Below are 18,404 nucleotides of genomic sequence, written 5' to 3'. Positions count from 1 at the left end.
CGCCCGCCCCCCGGGCTCTGCCGGCCCCGCCGCGCCCCGCCCGGCCCCGCCCCGCTCCGGCCCTGCCGGGCGCCTCCCGCCCGCGGCCCGGCCCCGCCGCGGGTGTCCCCGCTGGTGACGCTCGGTGCGCGCGTCCGCGGCGCTCCCCCGCCCGTCGCCTCGGCCCGGAACGGTGCGGCGCGGCCTCAGCGCGCATGGGGGTGGTGGAGGCGCTGGGCGCCGGCGCGGCGCGGCTTCTTTTCTACCCCTCGCTGCTGTACACGGTGGCGCGGGCGCGGCTGCCCGGGTCCCGCCGGCCCTGGTTCCACCGCATCGACGAGGTCGTGCTGCTCGGGGCGCTGCCGCTGCGGGGGCGCATCCGCAGGGTAAGGCGGGCGCGGCGGGGCGGGCCGGGCCGAGAGGAGCGGAGGTCCCTTACGGTGCCTGTGCCCGCAGCTGGTGGCGGAGGAGAACGTGCGCGGCGTGGTCACCCTCACTGAGGACTACGAGACCCGGTTCCTCTGTTTTTCTCCCCAGGTGAGCCCCGGGATTGCTGGTGTGTCCCTCCCCACCTTCGGCCCGTCCCCCCGCCCGGTCTCTCATCGCCGTCTGTCCCGGCACAGGTGAGGCTTTAGCCGCCTCCTGCTGTCATCCCGGCAGCGACCGCCAAGTCAAAGCTGGGACTACTCGTACCTAAGCCGACTTAAAAACAATGCGTCAAATCGGTAAAACGTGAGCATGCGAGTGAGCTGCAGTAGCAGGGAAAGACAGGAAGCATGGAACCCACGTACATCACTATACAGGAATGCCTTTGGGTTGGAAAGAGATCCCACCCTCCCTCTTTTCCTTTAGCTGAAACACATTTTTTCAGTTCCCTTTAACTACTACCTTCTGATGACCAGAACTGAAATTTCCATACATCTGGTTTGAAGGATTGATGTTCAAAGTCTATTTACAGCCTCTCTGAATTTCCCAACCGTCTCAACAGCTTCTGAGTTTCTTTCAGTAAAAAAAAAAACAACCCAAAAGTTCACTGACCAAATCTGCTATGTCTGTTACAGGAATGGGAGGCAATGGGAGTGGAGCAACTGCGTCTTAGCACTGTAGATCTAACGGGAGTCCCCACCTTGGAAAACCTGCACAAGGGCGTGGAGTTCATCCTGAGACACCGAGCCCATGGTAACAGCGTCTATGTGCACTGCAAGGCAGGACGCTCCCGCAGTGCCACCATGGTGGCAGCATACTTAATTCAGGTCAGGAGTCTCTGCTAAATGGGGTGAATTTTCATTAAAAAATGGAAATAAAATGCAGACAACCTTTATAGTTTACTCTTGCTCAGTATGTCTGAGCATGTACAGGTTAATATTCCATGATTTTACAGAGCTTGGACACCCATTTTAAGAGAGGCCTCAAACTTACCTTGTTTTGAATGCAAATGCAAATTTTGAATTACTCTGCTTTTCTTATTTCTTTTTGTGGATGAACAGATTGAGGTGAGAATAACAAGTCACTCATGAACACAGGTTCACTTAGCAGATAAACATACATTTTTGTTGTTCATATTTTCTCCTTGGTTCTCTGGAGTGGTGAGCCTTCCTATACTTTTCCATAAATGCAATGTAGGATCAAGAGAACTGACTTGTTTTCCGAGTTCCTCTACCAACTCAACTGGGGAAGCCAGCACTAAGAACAAAATCCCACCTGTGGATACTTCCCTTGGTGTTACTAAGTGCTCCCTGGAAAATCTTCCATTACTGTTGAAAATAAAACTTTCTCACTAAGTGCTGAAATGCAGTGGGAGTACCAGTAGAGTTAAAAAAAAAAAATTTAAAAATCAAGCTGCATTTTTGCTCTGATCTAGTGGGGCTAGGACAGGAAACTGTTCACAACAAGAAGGAAGAGTGAGTGAGACAGAAAGTGGAGGACACAGGCAGCAACCATTCCTCTATAACTAAGCAACTCATTTAATGAATGTGTGACTTGCAGGCCTCTCTGAGAGGAACATCGAGTAAACGTAAGGGGCAAAGCAGCAGCAAGCTTTCTAACACCTCTAATATTGCCCATAGCCTCCAGGATGGTTCCATTAACTGGATTTTCACTTGCTGGGCTTCTGCCTTTTCAGCTGCATCACTGGAGCCCTCAGGAAGCAATAGAGGCCATTGCCAAAATTCGTCCTCACATCCTCATTCGACACAAGCAAGTCCAGGTCCTGGAGAAATTTCACAGGAACATGATCACTGGGAGAACTGCATAACTTAGTAAGAACTAATCAAAATCAGAATCAAAATCCTCATTTCAGCTGCTATAAAAAAAAGTTTTTATGATTAAAAAAAGCTTAAGGATTTTCATTCTTGACTATCAATAAAGAACATTTTACAGTAAAGGGGAAATAGGGCTGTTTCATTAAAGCTTTCTTTCTTTATGGCTAATATCCTAAATCTTTTGGAGCCCTATAGTACTTTTCTACACATCAGTGCTGATCAGAACTGCAATCCACAGGAAGTTCAAAAATATTTGTATTTGAAGCAAAGAGAAAAAAAACAAAATACTTTGTCTCAGTAGAGACTTTATTCAGATTCTTACCCAAAGGGTTACAGTGCCAACAGAGAGGGGTAGGAGGAAGTGATCTTATTTCTGTCTTTTCACCAACACTATGTTATAATTACAGGTGGGTATTTCCTATACAGTAAAGGAAGTTAATGCTCTAAAAATGATCTCCATCTTTATACTAGGTGATGACAGAGCAGTAAGCAAGTACTCAGTTGGTTACCACTCCTCTAGGAGAAGTGCTGAATGTAACCTAAGGGTCCTGGGGTCAGTTCTGGAATCTGACTGCCAGGCCCTCCTTCTGCAAGAGGACACAGGAATGTTTAAATGGGGGCATCCCTGGGGGACACAGTGCACGTCTGACTCTTGTGACTGACACAGCAGCAACACGCAGTCTCCTAGGCAGTTAAAACTAGCAGTCTGGGCCAAGGAGTATGTTCTTCATATGCCACAGGATTTTTTAGTGGTGGATTGGTTCCAGGCTAAAATAGCCATTTGCTGCTGTTTGGGCCTCAAATGCAAGCAGCTTATCATCAAGGAATCAAAGTAATAGTATTTAGTCCATCTGAAATCTAAGATACAACAGTTCAATATGGTTTCAATAGTGCTATGTAAAAGAATAGGTCCAGAGTCAGAAAGCCTGTACTTTCTCTGCACAGGTACAGAAAATGGGGTCTTTACTGGATGTTGTGAGCTTGTAGTAACTGGGACTGGTGCTGAGGGTCGTAGGTGTAGCATAGCAAGACACTGTTGCTGTCTGTCACTAGGCCTGTTTAGGCCAGGACAAACTGCAGGTTAGTGAGCAGCACTTTGACGCCACTTGTGACTGTTACAACAGAGGTGGCTGGGTTAAGTTTAAAAGTATTTGCATCGCCCTTTTTGTAGCGGTCACGAAAGACATAGATGCTGCCATTGCAGCTGGCAATTTTCCAGAGGGATGGTACTGAGCTCCAGGCATCTGGGAGGCACAGCCGGGTGAAGCTATCCAGCAGGGGATTGTAGCAGAGCAGGGAATCCCCCTCGGCCACAATGAACACCACATCCTTGTGCACGGCGGCGTGCATGCACCCTGCAAAAGGCAGTACGTATGGCTTCACGTGGCATTTCTCTGTGTTGGTATCATAGCACTGAATGAGCCGAGAGGGCTTGGTGAAGAAGTCTAAGTCATTTTCCTCCCCACCCAACAGGTAAATGACACCATTAAGGTTCACCCCTGCAGCTCCAGAGACTGCCACTTCCAACTGGCTGGTCTCTGTCCAGACGTTGTCTCGTACTCTGTAATATATGACAGCATTAGAGAGAGTGTCCTGTAGAGTTTTCCCCCCCAGTGAATATATTGCATCCTTGCTTGGCACAGAGACGAGGGTGTGCTGGAGCCGGTCACGGGGCAGAGGAGCACACCATTCCCAATCTATAGTCGCATTGTTGCATTTCCACATGCGCCGTGGAATGGAGCCACCAACGACATACAGGTCACTACCATGCTTGCAGGCCGCGGTGATCTGGTGACACAGGCTGTTCTGGCCACTCACAGTGATGGAGTCATCATCAGCACAGTGCAGAGAGACAGCGAGGGAATGTGTACGTGATGACTCCTTTCCAATCAGGTAGATGTGAACATTTTCTCCAATCACCTGAGCGAAAGTAGAAGTGTGTCAGCAAAATTAGATCTGTTCGCACAAACATCAGTGATGCTCAAGACTGAATTTTTCAGTTTAGGACCCACTTGTGGGCCTGAGATGTATAACCTCCTTCCCCAGTCTTGCCACCCTAGAATATTCAGGATTCAGAGCCTCAAGGCCTTTTCAAGATACCATTCATACCTGACACAGTCAAATAGCCACATATGTCACTGGAACACAAGGGTTCATGGTTTAGGTAAGGGCCAGTTACATCACTGACGGAGTACAGTTGTTACGAGGCAAATGTCAAATATATATATCTGAACAGTTTATTTGGTAACTGAGTTGAAATAAGTTATTTATGGCACTGCTCCAGTCACCAGTAAAAGGAGCCTCAGGTTAAATGAAAAAAAGGCTGTCAGTGGGGTTGTTTATGACACTGAAAGCATCCTCTCACAAGCACCATGAATTTCAATGACATTTGTGTGTTGTAACTTTAAAGTCAGACCTGTGAGCAGAATACCCTGCCCTGAGAAGTGTGAAACCACCAAGTGATACATCAGCCCCAGAACATAAGGTCTTTTTATACCTTCAGACTCGATCGCAGAGTCTCCGAAAAGCCGGCTCGCTCCTCCTTGTTGAAGTTGATCCAGGTTTCTATGGCAACTGTTGGATTCTGAGAACATGGAACGCCATCTGCAGTTCGGGGACAGAAAGGCATTTATGGTATCTAGACGAAGGTGTATGTACTCAGGAACACCCTTTTTCTGCGGCTGCCTCCCCCCACTCCCACCACAAAATCTACTTTCTAGAGACGAAAAATAGACAGAGGTGTTTATAGATTTTGTCAGGCATGATCAACACTGCCAGCCAGCCAAATACATTAAATTAATTTGGGTAACTGTAAGAAGACAGCTGTATTTCTTAAGCACTCTGGGTGAGTTTCAGCAATCTATTCAGGAATCTATGTCCGAGGGAAATAGGACAGGAACAAGAACTTACATGCTGTGTGATGATGACAAATACTTTCTTATTTAATCATTTAGGCAGAAAGATTCTGTTACTGAGAATCTCACCTGCCTTTCTTTCTGGCTGGTCCTAGAAACCTATCTAACAAAAATCATCTACAAAATACATCTGGGCACTGTCAGGTAGCTGACCCTCATGACTGAACATCTGGTGTTGCTGCTATCCTCTTAACATTTGGAAATCCCCAATGAGCTACTAGAGCTTTTCTTAGCTTCTTGACAGTAGGAAACACTCCAGAGAATGCATCAGATTTAAATATCTTTGAAGACTTAACTGGAAGTTTTGGTTAAACCACAAAGTCTTAGATCATCATCATCATCATCATCAGTACATCACCACAGTTTGAAAGCCAGCAATTATGCCTGTGTTCATTGAGAAGCTTCCCTACGAAGACTCTGATTTTGTAGTCTGTTCATGACAAACTCTGAATTCAATGATGCTGAAGGCACCAGACAAATTCCAATGCTTTTCTCTATAGTGGAAGGGAGCAGAAAATGTGTGGCACAAAAGCAGGTATTTCAGCTCTGTTTAAAAGGATTCCCATAAGCTAACCATCACATGTAGTGTCTACGTAGAAAAACAATTTTTTAAAATTGGTCCTAGAGTGCAACAGAAAAATTTAACTTAATAAATTACTATTTTATTAAATTAATTTTATTCCTTGCCACTAAAAGTTTCCTCTATTTAATTCCCCATTAACTTAACAAAGATGAAGGAAAGGCAAAATAAAAGGATCTTTCCTACCAGCAGTAGGGAAGTATTTCAGATTTTAATCCATTTTGTGAGCTAAGTTGTGGCAAAAATACTGAGTAATGTGATTCTACATATAAAAATAGATAATGCATGGAAAAAAGTTTTACTGAGCAATTGTTTTTCTTTAGGACCACAGGCGCTAAAGTCCATAGTCCTAAAACTGTTTTTTATGTGGAATCCCTAGGAAATTAAATGTGATTGACCTATACAGTTTTATTTCATGATTTTAGAAGTTTTTTTAAATGAACTTGTGGCTTATTTTAAAAACTTTAGCTAGACAGTTATAAAAATTACTCTAAGTTTATCACAGTTTTTGAGCAATCAGTACATATACTCAATAGGTTCTTGACTGTAAATTTCTTTAGATGCAATAGAGATAATTTAATGCAATATATGTAAAGACTCTCATATGCATAGCATCAATTCGAAAGGCTAGTTTAAGTCTCATGGATAGATTTGCCAGTGTTCCAAAGGAGCCAGTCATGATAGGTTTATTTTTGCAACTGCATATAAAACACATGACACACAAAGTCTCATTAATTACTCGGTTACAAAGAGTAATTAAAAGCAAGAAAGAGGCACATTTGGATGTATGAGCTACTTCTACATTCTTGCTTCCTCTAGCAATGATACATTACTGCAGAAGAATGGGCTTGTGACTGCAGCTTCCTGGAGAGGTTAACAAGTAGTGACTGTACCTACTAGGGCAGCAGATCTTTAAGGATTGGTGGAAGCTGGACTAAGTTGTTCATGTGTTGACATGTCCTTCACAACTTTGAGTCATGGCACCCATTACTGTGGAAGGCTATTACCTTTACAAGAAGGGCAATTACTGTATTATTCCGTTTCAGTCAGTTGAGTGCCTAAGTAATCCTAGCAATTATATACAGTTGTAAATAACACTAAAATAGTCTAAAATATGTGCTCAAGCCTTCTTACAGATGTCGAGTTATTGCATTACTATGTTAAATGGTTATGAGCTAAAGGGATAAAAAATACTTTCATTAGATGTGCATTTCTGGAGTGGCGAGCCTTCACCACTCCAATGGTGAAGCCAATGCTTCTTTGTTTTACTTTTAATGCAAACAAAATTACAACAAATTGTTGGAAGCTGGGTTTAAAAAATGTGTAACACTTCTAACCTGTTGACTCAGGAACTGCTGTGAATTTCCAGCATCCTGTATGTCCCTTTTCTATAGCTTAGATGTTTCATGTCCAGTAACAATTAATAGTTTGGGGCTTTTTCTGATAAAGGTATCCAGAATGTTTTGCTCTGCCTTGCTTAGATAATCTGAATAGACAGTGATTATGAAAATTTGTATCTTTCCATCTATTTCATTCACTACCTGACCAGACTCTGAAAGTCTCTTTGTACATCCACATCCTAGGTAGTTTCAACAACTCCTTACCTGTAAGGATGTCTGTCAGCAGGCGGAGAGGCAGGTGTAGGAACTCCTCTGTCTCCTGCAGCTGAGACAAATGTGACTTTGCACAGTGTTTGGCAGCTGTGTAGAGCTCCATGTCACTGTGTTGATCTGCCAACCACATGACCTGCAGACAGTTTCTAACCTGCACCGTACGGGCCAGAAAACGGGAGCACTCTTCAAAAAGGGCAGTCAGCTGGTACATGTCTGCCACTTCATAGGTTTCCTGCAACTCCTCTGCCCTCAGCTTTACAGTTCCATGGTAAATATAGTCCACAAGGAGCTGAAAGACACTCTCACTAACATCCTGCAGCTCAATCACCCGGTTGTGGGCCTCCTTTAGGTTGGAAGTGAACATAGAACGAAAAAAGCAGCTCTGAGCTGAGAGGACCAAACGGTGCAGCTGGAATTCTTTGCCTTCCACTGATATTGTAACATCAGCAAAGAGCTCATCCTCCAAGCATAATTTCATAATACCCTGGGCCACACGGCCTGAGTGGGAGCGGTCAGTGAAGGTGTAATTCACAAAGTAGTTTTCTTCTGCAGAGGAGCCTCCAGTCTCTTCTGACGAGTCCATGGTGCTGCACAAATCAGACCTCCAGCAATCTGTAAAATCACAATAATTATACTGCTTTCTCTCACCACTTACAAGATTATGCAGTACTTCAGGATACAGGGAAAAATCAAACATATTGGTAAGAGTCCAGCATATTTTAGACTTAACATAAATAGCACAGCCAGAAACTTGTGCTTGAACTTCAGAATCTCAAACAGCAAATGAGAAGTTGGCATAATAAAAATTATAATATATACCAAACTTCCAGTACAGTGAACATCATATCCCAGCAGGGCTGGGAGATGTGCGTATCTGTTCACCACTCATTTCACTGACACAAAGAAATGCAGCAAGTTATTCAAGCGGAAAGTCCAGCAACTGCCCTAGGAAACTTGCAAAGCCAAAAAAAGCAGCAGCAGCATAGCTGGACTAGATGTGAAAAGGATTACAGCATCATACTAAAAAAGAGCACAGGCAGCAGTTCATATCATCAGGAGGTGTTAATTACTGTCAAAACCCAATGATGAATCTGTATCCAGATGAACTCTTTTTACCAAAAAGATGCATGAGATGTCGGCCTGACATAGCCACCAGTCCTTCAAGCTAACCAAATGAGATAACTGATAGTTATGCTGTTTGTTAATGTGACAGTCAACTTCAGCATGCAAAACAACATTTTAGATGTTATTAGTCACTGCTTTCCAAGTGGAAAGGGGATCAAAATTTAAAAGAAAACGCCTCTTAGCAGGTACCATGGATGTTTGCAGTGCTCCAGGTACTTTGGGGTCAGAAAATCTTCTGAAACACAGAAGGACTACTACAGCAAGGAGCTCTTTTTTACAATGGCTCTTGGCAGCATTAGGAACCGTTGCCTACCTGCATTCATTTAAGACTTATTTTTACAACTGAACTACCAGCCATGATGTCTAATATCAGAAATTTCTTCAATTAATAATGAACATTATTTCAAGAACAATGTTTCATGAAGATGTGATTTTTTTTTCAGATTCATAGCTACTCTTCCACGGTTTATCTTGCTAAACATACATTTTCTTACAATTACTCTGCTTGATCAGGAGGATTCCTAAGTTCTTTGCTCAGATTCTGTTCATGCAAAGTAGTGTCTACATCCCTTACTGTCTGGACAAGTCCATCTCATCTCTGGTGATACCCTGCCTTAATTATACTCTAATCTAGATTTTACTGTAGTTCTGGTCTGCCTGAAAGGTACCTATACATTAGTCTATCAGAGACAGAGGAATTGCACTCAGCATAGAACATATCAACACTATTTTTCTAGCTTTACAAAGCATGAGCCTATCCTGCAAATTGGCTTCCACTTCAGTTAAAGCTCTTTATCCCTACAGTCAAGATGCTTAGGAGCTTCAGCCCAGAATGCACAAGAGACCACACAGAGGACCAGGATGTAGACAGATTAACTACTCTGCCCCCTTGGCACAGCAGAACCAGCTGCCCATACTGCCCTGTACAACTCCCAGAGGACTGATGCGAAGTCACAAAAGAAATGCCAAGAAGCAGCTAAAGATTGAAAATCTCACATCTTCCTTGCAGACACCCAGATAAAGCTCCCCTTTGCACGCATGGTGTCTTGGCTATAAAGAAAGAGGCATACAGGACAGTTAACTATAAAGTCAACCCATATGCTCCATGAATTCCATAGGCCTAGCTATCAGTGACAGTGGTTTAACCAACACCTAATACACCTCCTTCACAGAATCACAGAATCACTTAAGTTGGAAAAATCCTCTGAGACCATCTACGCCAACCTATGGCTGAACACCACTATGTCAACTAGACCATAGTACTGAGTGCCAGATCCAGTCTGAAACACCTCCAGGGACAGCAACACCACCACTCCCTGGGCAGTCCATTCCCATCTCTAATCATCCTTCCTGTGAAGAAGTTTTTCTTGATGTCCAGCCTAAAGCTCCCGTTGCAGCTTAAGCCTGTGCTCTCTCGCCTTGTCGCTGGTTGCCTGGGAGAAGAGGCCAATCTCCAGCTGGCTACACCCTCCTTTCAGGCAGTTGGAGAGGGTGGTAAGGTCATCTTTGAGCCTCCTTTTCTCCAGGCTAAACAACACAGCTCCCTCACCCGCTTCTCATAGGACCTGTGCTCCAGCTTCCTTCTTTCCTTGCTCCTGACACAGTCGGGGATGTCACGGCGGCGCCCGGGATCGGAGAACCCCTAAGCACAACTGACAACGACCCACGGTCCGGGCCGGGGAGAAGGCAGGAAAGGAGGCTGACCCTCGGAAAAAGGCAGACTCCCAGCAGGACCGCGCTGACGCTGCGCAAGGCTCAGCGCTGGCTCAGCCCGGGGCTGCCGGGCTCCGCCGCGCTCCGCGCCCGCACCTCCCGGCGCTCGCTGCTCCGGCCCGGCCCGGCGGCCGCGCCGCTCTCCGGCCGCGCCGCGCGGCACCCACCTGCGGCGCCTCCCTTCATGCCGCCGCCCCGGGCTGCCCCAGCGGCTGCTCCCGGCCCTCACCCTGCGCCAGGCGCCGCCGGGCACTCGCCGATTCCGCCCACCGACCCGGAGCCGTCCCCGGGAAGCTCTTCGCGCGCTTCCGCCCCCGGGGGAAGAGCGGCGGCGGCGGCGCTTTCCGCTTCCGCCCCGTGCCCTTGCCCGTTCTGTCCGCGGGATGTGGGCGGCAGCGGCGCGGGGCCTGGCGCGGGCCGCGCTGCGAGGTGAGGCTCGGGCGCTGTGCCGGGGCTGTACCGGGGGCCGGGCCGGGCCGGGCCGGGCGGTTGGCGGTGGTCGGTGAGACGTGTCCGTTTCTCTCCGCAGCTGGCGCGGCACCGGCGGCGGCGCGGGCCCGGCTGGCGGGGAGCTCCGCCGCGGACACTCGCCGTAAGTGAGGGGCCGGTTTGGGGCCGGGGGGCGGAGGGGGCCCGAGGCGTGCGGTTCTGCCGCTGCCGCCGGCGGGAGGGCGCCGGAGCGGCCCACGGACGTTCGTCGGCGGTGGAAGCGCTTTAGTAAGCCTGTCGGGAAAGGGTTGGTCCGGTCACCCGAAAACCCCAATTGCGCAGAAAAGTGGCTGTGTTGGAACCGTGCTTGCTGTGGGTTCCCGTGCTTGCTCTGGGTTCCTGTCCGCATCCTTTCTCAGATGCGGGGCCAAACCTGCTTTTTCTGTGCAAAGTTGTGCCTGGGCAACAGCTTCATAGCCCTTCATTGCACTGACCCTTACGGCGCTTTTAGCCATAACTGTGAAAAAAAATCACCCCAGCAACGTGAGTTCCTAGAGTGTTTTGATTACGAGGGGCTTCCTAAGATGTTGACATGTCCAGCAAACCCAGAAAACAAGGTCCTTTTTAGACGCAGCTTGAATGACATGAGTGAATCCTACGTTCTGATTGTTCTGTCTCTGCTGCACTCTTTTTCATCTGGCTATTTACTTTCCATCATCTTGTTGTATAATTCATGCTGCTCTTAGTCTACAAAATTTTAGCACTGACACAAATTTCCTTCATTATCAAAGTTTCTAGTTCCATCTTTTGTGTAACACAAGGACGTTGCTATAGCGTAGTTTGTGACAGACAGCTAACCTGGTTAAAAGGAGTTACTGTTATTTCTGTAGCTTTCTGTATTCCCTATCATAATCTTGGAAACTTAATTTTTCTCCTTAGCTACTGTCAGACCAAAAAATGAAGTAGAACAGAAGCAGCTATGTGCTTTTGGGGAGTACGTGGCTGAGATTCTGCCCAAGTATATCCAGCAAGTACAGGTAGGTGCTGTTCAAGAAATCGTTCTTGTGGTGGGACAGGATCTAGTGAACACACCGCTTTTGTGTTACCTGTTCCGAGAAGTTGTTCTGGGGAAGAAAAATGGTCAGAATTCCATGAGAAGTACTGCTATTTTAAGCCCCTTGATCTCATGCCTTTTTGTGTCTGTTGTGTCTCTTTGAGTGTTCTGCTGAAATCAGCATCACGTTTGGTCCTGTTGGTGTTTGTACTCCTGCCCTTCCCACTGTTCTGTTTTCATCAGGTGACCTGTTTCAATGAGCTGGAACTTCTGATCCATCCAGATGGGATCATTCCTGTCCTGACCTTCCTTCGTGATCACACCAATGCCCAGTTCAAATCCTTGGCAGACCTGACTGCTGTTGATGTCCCGTCTCGGCAGTACCGCTTTGAGGTAGGAACTGCTCACAGGTGCAGTACTTGGAGGGCTTCACAAGTGCTGATGGCTGTGGGTGCTGTTGCAGCTCTGACCACTTTCTTTTGTTTCTGGCAGTGAGAAAAAAATTTCAAGAGCTGTATATAGAATTCTTTTAGTCAAAGGCCTCCAGTTGCTGAAGAAGTGGATTTTTTTTTTAATTCAGTATTTTTCTTTCAAAAATCAAGGTAGTATATTCATAAAAATAATAGAAATATAGACCTTAATTTATTAATCTTTTCCAGTCACCAAGGCAGTATCAAACAAGGTTTTAAAATTCCTTATGAATTCTTTTCAATCTGCTTGTAGTATGTCATAAACAACCTTTATACTAGACTTCATCACCATAGAAGTTAGAAATGTTCCCTGGTATCCAACTCTCTTGCTGAAAATTAAGTGTATTTTTTCCTAGCTTTTTCCCACTGATAGTAACTGCAAGAGTGATTGATGGCCATTTTCTTTGAGACAGACCATTCATTGTCAAGTGTTTCCATCCTTCCAGTAGTCTCACTTTTTAAGATTTAGTATCTGTCTTCATTTCTCTGTCATCAGTCATGATGTCTAGCTTTTGTCACACTTCTAAGGATCAAAGTGATAAGCTGTTGGAACCTCAGTTGTAGGAATGTCTTCTAGTGGCCAGCTCTGAAGTGCTGAATGCGATCCTGCTCATAAAGAATATTTGAAATGGTCCTTATGTGGCTTTGCTTAGGCAGTGGTGTACTGCAAGGAGATCCATAAATGCTGCCTGTTCTCTGCTTCAGATTGTGTACAACCTCTTGTCGCTGCGGTTCAATAGCCGCATCCGTGTGAAGACGTACACCGATGAGCTGACACCCATCGACTCAGCAGTGCCTGTGCACAAGGCAGCAAACTGGTATGAAAGAGAGGTGAGTGCTGGTGTGCTTGGGAGCAGAGTCTTTGTGGAGAGAGGCTATATTTTCCCAATTAAAATGATTCCCCAACACCCTCAGGAAGAAAGAGAGAAATGGCTGCCTCTTCAGAGTGGGAGATAAAATTATGTTTGATTTGCTTTTGAATGAATTCCCGCATCAGTTTTGCTGGCACTGTACAAAGCCAGGCATGTAACTGAGATTTTATGGACATAACACATGCAGGTTTTTGTTTTTTTTCAAATACAGTTCAACTAACCTGGCTCCCTTTCATTTAGGTTTGGGACATGTATGGTGTTTTCTTTGCCAACCACCCTGATCTAAGGCGAATCCTCACAGATTATGGGTTTGAGGGCCATCCATTCCGGAAGGACTTCCCACTCTCTGGTTATGTGGAGGTAGGAGATACTGTCATGTCTAAAGTTACCAGATCTCTCCAATGCTCTTTTCTGAGTTCCAGTACAAAGATGTGACTGCTTTACAACTACTTGTCTGTATTTCAGAGGAGTTATATAAATATGCATAGAAATTTGCATTATCACACGAAATATCATCCATAATAAGGCAGCCTAAGAAATTGAGCAAATGTTATATCCTGTATACCAAAGATACTTGTCAGGCAGAGGAAGTGCTTCTGCTTTCAGCATGTTTTCTGGAAGATTAAAGTTTCCACTGCAAAACTGAAAACATTATTGGAAAAGTTTCCACTGCAATAAAGTTTCCACTGCAAAACTGTCTAGAAGGATAAAGGAATGAACACTTCTTGATTCAGTTAAAACTTCACTTTGTTGTGTGTTTGTAGGCCCAGATTATAAAACTCTTATTAAACTGACTCTTGCTGTTTACCTCTGTCTGCCAGCCACAGCTGAAATGAGAGTGTTTGGTATCTGCCTAGTTTCAAATTACTGCCCTGTAGAAGCAGGTGTGTTTGGTGCAGTGTTAAGACTGAGTAGAGTCTTAGAAGGAAACAGTGAAGTTCTGCAAAAAAGAGGCTGTTTTAAGAAATGTAGAAATAAGAAAATCCTGCAAGCAGGGATAAGACAGTATCTCCTCATCTGGGGTTCAGAGATCTGGAGTGGCACAGTGAGGATAAAATAAGCCTATCAGAAGTGTCTGGTACTCACCTGCATTCCATCCTGGTTGTCTTCTCCCCTTGTTCTGTGTGTTACACTAAAAATTAGAGCAACTAAAACCACAGAAGTGCCATATTATAAAGAGTCATTAGTGTAGTCCTCAGCCATGCAGGCCCAGGGTGGGCCATCTTATTTCAGTGACTCAGGAGAAATTCCTTTGCAAAGTGACAAATTAAATGTGCTATTGCACGTGAACTTCATGTGGACTGTTAGGGTGGGTGCTCCTCATTCTGGGTGCTTAGTCATGACACCTGAGGGGCATGGTAGCAAAGCAAAGCAGAGGGTTTTCTTGGACACTCCAGAGATCTGAGTAGCATTTAGAGAGCTCTTATTAAGTATTGAGGAGAACTGCAGCTGTGGCAGAGGCTTGTGGGCCTGTGGTTTTCCCATGAGTAAGAAGCAGAGTTGTCTGCACAGAGGGTGGTCTGGGTCAGTGCTGGCTCACAGTGCACAGCAGACATGCTGCAGGAGCAGGGTGCAGGTGACTGGCCTGTGTCCTTTGTGCTGTTCCAGGTGCGGTATGATGATGAAGTCAAACGGGTGGTGGCAGAGCCCGTGGAGCTAGCTCAGGAGTTTCGCAAGTTCGATCTGAATAGCCCGTGGGAGGCATTTCCTGCCTATCGTCCACCTCCAGAACCCCTGAAAATAGAAGCAGGAGCCAAGAAAGAAGATGCCAAATAGCAGCAGAAGGAAGCAGATGTGCAGCACCATCCTTTCTCTTCCAATATAGTATTTATAATAATAAAAATTGATATGAGATACTTGCCTGTTGTGATCTTGTCAATAATGTTTTCCAACTAGATGAAAAGCACAAGGCCTGGGAATGCTGATTCACAGTCCTTATGATCCAACTGGTAGCTGTTTAGCTGGTGTTTTGAATTGTAAAACGGGGGATTTGTCTTTTTGGTTTGCAAATTGAACAGAGTGCAGCCATTACCTGTGGCCTAGTGTTTCCGAAACACTGCTTCTGCCAGCAGTCTCTGCAGGTAAGCAGGTAAATATCAGAACCTGAGCACTCCCTAGAGACTCCACTGAAGTGGAGTTTGGGCAATGGGACAGCAGTTTCATAGCTCCACGATGAGTGTTGGGGAGATGGTAATAATATGGCAAAAAAGGCAAAGCCTGTGTAAACGATTCTAATGCAGTTCCTGTCAGGACAACACAAATGTACATTGGTCCAGACCAAAGCAATTACGGAAATCTCTATTGTTTCCATTGGAATTAGGTCAGTGTCTTTTTTCCCAACAGAAGGAGCTGCAGGTAACTTCTGATGTGACACTCCCTCTGGCTTTTTCTTTAAGCAGTCTTTATTTTCTCCAGCACCTTCAGAGTGTGTTTTCTTTTCCCTGCAGCCAAAAATGTATCCCTCCCTTGTTTGGTGGACAAGAATCTGCGTATTTCTGTCAATATTCCAATTATTTTGAGCTCTATGATACAATAGCATTACCACTTCCTTTGCTCTTATGGAAAATCTCCTTTTTTTCCAAAAAAGCTGGAAGAATGCTGTAGTTCAGTCCACCCACCACCTGTTTGAACGGGATTACATTACAGCAGTCATCAGTTAATAATGTCCCTTGTCCTAGGTCCAGAAAATGCATAATGCTGTTCTGGATGGGAAAGCTGCCAGACTTCATTAAGATCTGAAAACTGTTTGTATAAGAGATTTCATTAAATAATTCACAGTTTGTAGAGATTCCCTGAATCAATACTTAAGCTTTTAAATTGTAACAGCACTAACTAAAATAGGTATTTGGGGGAGGTTAGGGTATGGAATGGAGGAAGGGTTACAACAAGAGTAAATTCAATGAAGAAAACACCCCTACTTGCTGTGATGAGAATGTTATCTCTTTCCAAGAATAAAGACTGAACTGTATACTAAGAATTGGGTTTCATATTTGTTTCTGGATCAGCCTTGTAAGCATGGACTGTTTGTTTTTTTTTTTTTTTTTAATTTTTAAAATTTTGTTTCAGCTGCTGTGGCCAGCAGTGTTCTCTGGTTAAAATAAATAGCATTTGCCACTCAAAAGTTACAGCTCTACATGGGAAGGAGAAGTGAACACAGATCAGCAGAAGTTTGGGGTTTTACACAATTCTTAGCTCTATTTTGGATCTGTCTTCAATTGAGCAGATTAAATAGGAAATGAACTTTTAAGTTCTTCCTACAAGATGTTTCACAGTTGGTTGTTTTCTTTGCAGTGGCTTTCATAGTATCCTGATGCCTATTGTGCAAGAAAATGTTTCTGGTGCCACTTCTATCACCATGAAGATTCTTATAAAAGAGATTTCCTCTCCATATTCTCCTTTATCTCAGGTTGCTTCAGCCACCACACCAAGACCTATGATCTATATATTATAAAAATATGCATTTCCCAGTACAATAAGTCAGACTGATGGTAGCAGGAACACTAGGAAATTTACCTTTTAAAATTAATGTTTGTGCAGAGGGAGAATTTGATCAAGAAATGTCAGACATGATGCCTGTCAAGTTAGACAATATGCAAGGTTTGCCCAAGAATGTGTGAACTGGAAAAGTAGCCAGCCCTGTGGGATCAGGCATTGGCTCCAGCAGGTCTTCAATATGTGGAATAATTGCAAGTGGACCTGAATCTCTTCTCATTAGGGAAGCCTGGGAGATCAGGAAGGCTGCAATTTATTCACCTAAGCTCATTATCCCAGGGCAAAAGAGGTTGCACAGCCTCACAGAATACTTGCACACTCCACTTCCTCCACTGCTCCTGAGCTCCAGAGGCCATTTGGCTTGTGGAGCCTGCTCACTCTGGGCTCCTTGTAGCTGGTGGACACTTGCTTTGTGCTAGACAAGGGTGGGGTCAACTTGGCCAAGCACAAAGCTTCTTCCAAACCCTCTGTCCCTGCCTGTTGTGTACTGCCAGCTTCTGTGGGGTTTGTTTGCCTGGGTTGGATTCCCCAGCTGCAGGAGGATGTAGCAGCTATAAGGATGTAAGTCAGATGTAGCTGACTTATAGACACACTATACAGAAGAGAGATTTTCTGGTACTGAAGGGACAGCTAGACTTTAGATGATGACTCACAGTCATCACATTGAACTTCTCCAGGTAAGTAGCTTTTGCTGGTGTTTTCCAAAACCCTGGCATTTCTCCCTACAGCCAGGCAAACAGACTGTCTTCCCTGAGGATGTGGGTACTGACAGTGTCAGGTGCCCACCTACCTCATGTGCAGTAGGTGCAGTGGGATGGGGCCCTCTCTGTCACTTTTACACAGCTCATTACTCCTTCAAGCAGTAGAAGCTGCTCACAAACTGAAACCAAAGGACAAGGAAAACATCCTTGTAAGGACTGGAAGCTCCATACCTGGGAAATACCAGTATTACAGAGGTCCTGTCTGGTTACAGTTGGGCCTTCACTCCTGCTTCCCTCAAGATTTTGTTACTTCTTCCACTCCAGTAACTCAAACATCACTTTTTCTGGGAGCCACATATGTCCTTTCCCTCTTTCTTCAATCTTCTTCCTTCCTTGATCATCTGCCAGACATCCTCAGGCTGGGGAGTAATCTCCCCAAGTTCTGGGCGAGATGATCGAAGCAAGAGGTTTCTTCAATTCCATAAGCAGAATTTCCCTTTTGTGAATGTGCTCTCTCCCTGAAGTCCTACTTCAAAGAAACTTCCCTCCTAAAGCTCTTCTGGTGCTACACCTTGTGCATCAATCAGCATCCAGTTTTTGACTCTTTTTCCCTTGTTCTCATTTCCCATGTTCCTGCTTCAGAAGGTCATGGTGAAAAAGAAGAAACCAGTCAAGCTGTCCCTGCATAAACCTGGCTTGTGATGTTTTGGAACTGCTCCAGCAACAGACGGTATGGCCAGGGGAGTGCAGAGTGGCAGGGCTGTGCTCAGCTGTGAGTACCTGGCAACGACAAAATCCTTCAGGAGGAGCAGGTGCACTGCCTAACATTGCAGTACATGCAGGGACTTTGTGCAGCTGTCAGAAACTCAGCCTTGTTTCTGTGCGAGTATTGCTGCTGTACAGACAGCCATGGAATATTTTTATCACTCTGAAATTGCCTTTCTTTGTGGGATAGTGAGGTAGTTCTATAAAATTCCCCTAGCTCAAGGCAGCATCCACACTGATGCTTGTCCCTTTTCTGCCATTGTGTCAGTCACCTGAGCACAGCCCCCAAGCCTCCTCTCTTCTCCCTCCCACCAACGTGGCTGTACTCCTCCAGGCACTTCAGCTGCAAGCTGTTCCTAGGAAATTCTCCTGTTGACAAAATCATGTACAGCTCTCACAGATGTTGGCCAAAATCCTGTTGGGCAATCCTCTTCA

General features: G+C 45.4%; 3 protein-coding genes across 6 annotated transcripts; 2 read left to right on the top strand and 1 right to left on the bottom strand.

The window, feature by feature from the left end:
• Window positions 1–40: 40 nt before the first annotated feature.
• PTPMT1 (protein tyrosine phosphatase mitochondrial 1) lies at window positions 41–2,362 on the top strand. The gene is made up of 4 exons (XM_012574328.5): window positions 41–365; window positions 436–516; window positions 1,041–1,232; window positions 2,102–2,362. The coding sequence occupies exons 1-4, from the start codon at window positions 195–197 to the stop codon at window positions 2,231–2,233; spliced, it is 576 nt and encodes a 191-aa protein (XP_012429782.1). The 5' UTR covers window positions 41–194; the 3' UTR covers window positions 2,234–2,362.
• A 163-nt stretch (window positions 2,363–2,525) lies between these two features.
• On the bottom strand, window positions 2,526–10,548 carry KBTBD4 (kelch repeat and BTB domain containing 4). 3 transcript variants are annotated; one of them, XM_030274157.4, is made up of 4 exons: window positions 10,416–10,548; window positions 7,340–7,960; window positions 4,738–4,844; window positions 2,526–4,160 (listed from the first exon to the last, which is right to left on the bottom strand). In XM_030274157.4, exons 2-4 carry the CDS (start codon window positions 7,929–7,931, stop codon window positions 3,300–3,302), a joined length of 1,560 nt encoding a protein of 519 aa, XP_030130017.1. In that variant the 5' UTR covers window positions 7,932–7,960; window positions 10,416–10,548; the 3' UTR covers window positions 2,526–3,299. The 3 variants fall into 3 exon arrangements, with proteins under 3 accessions (XP_030130017.1, XP_030130015.1, XP_030130016.1); XM_030274155.4 differs by having other exon boundaries at window positions 10,354–10,493; XM_030274156.4 differs by lacking the exon at window positions 10,416–10,548 and adding an exon at window positions 10,023–10,316.
• Window positions 10,480–14,867, top strand: NDUFS3 (NADH:ubiquinone oxidoreductase core subunit S3). Of its 2 annotated transcripts, XM_030274181.4 has the most exons (7): window positions 10,480–10,615; window positions 10,716–10,778; window positions 11,555–11,652; window positions 11,913–12,062; window positions 12,845–12,970; window positions 13,252–13,371; window positions 14,620–14,867. In XM_030274181.4, the coding sequence occupies exons 1-7, from the start codon at window positions 10,570–10,572 to the stop codon at window positions 14,785–14,787; spliced, it is 771 nt and encodes a 256-aa protein (XP_030130041.1). In that variant the 5' UTR covers window positions 10,480–10,569; the 3' UTR covers window positions 14,788–14,867. The 2 variants fall into 2 exon arrangements, with proteins under 2 accessions (XP_030130041.1, XP_072786015.1); XM_072929914.1 differs by lacking the exon at window positions 11,913–12,062.
• Window positions 14,868–18,404: the final 3,537 nt, after the last annotated feature.

Source organism: Taeniopygia guttata, chromosome 5 (assembly GCF_048771995.1).
Source record: "Taeniopygia guttata chromosome 5, bTaeGut7.mat, whole genome shotgun sequence".
NCBI lineage: Eukaryota > Metazoa > Chordata > Aves > Passeriformes > Estrildidae > Taeniopygia > Taeniopygia guttata.
Note: the sequence above shows the minus strand (reverse complement) of the source record. Positions and strands in the feature narration are given on the sequence as shown.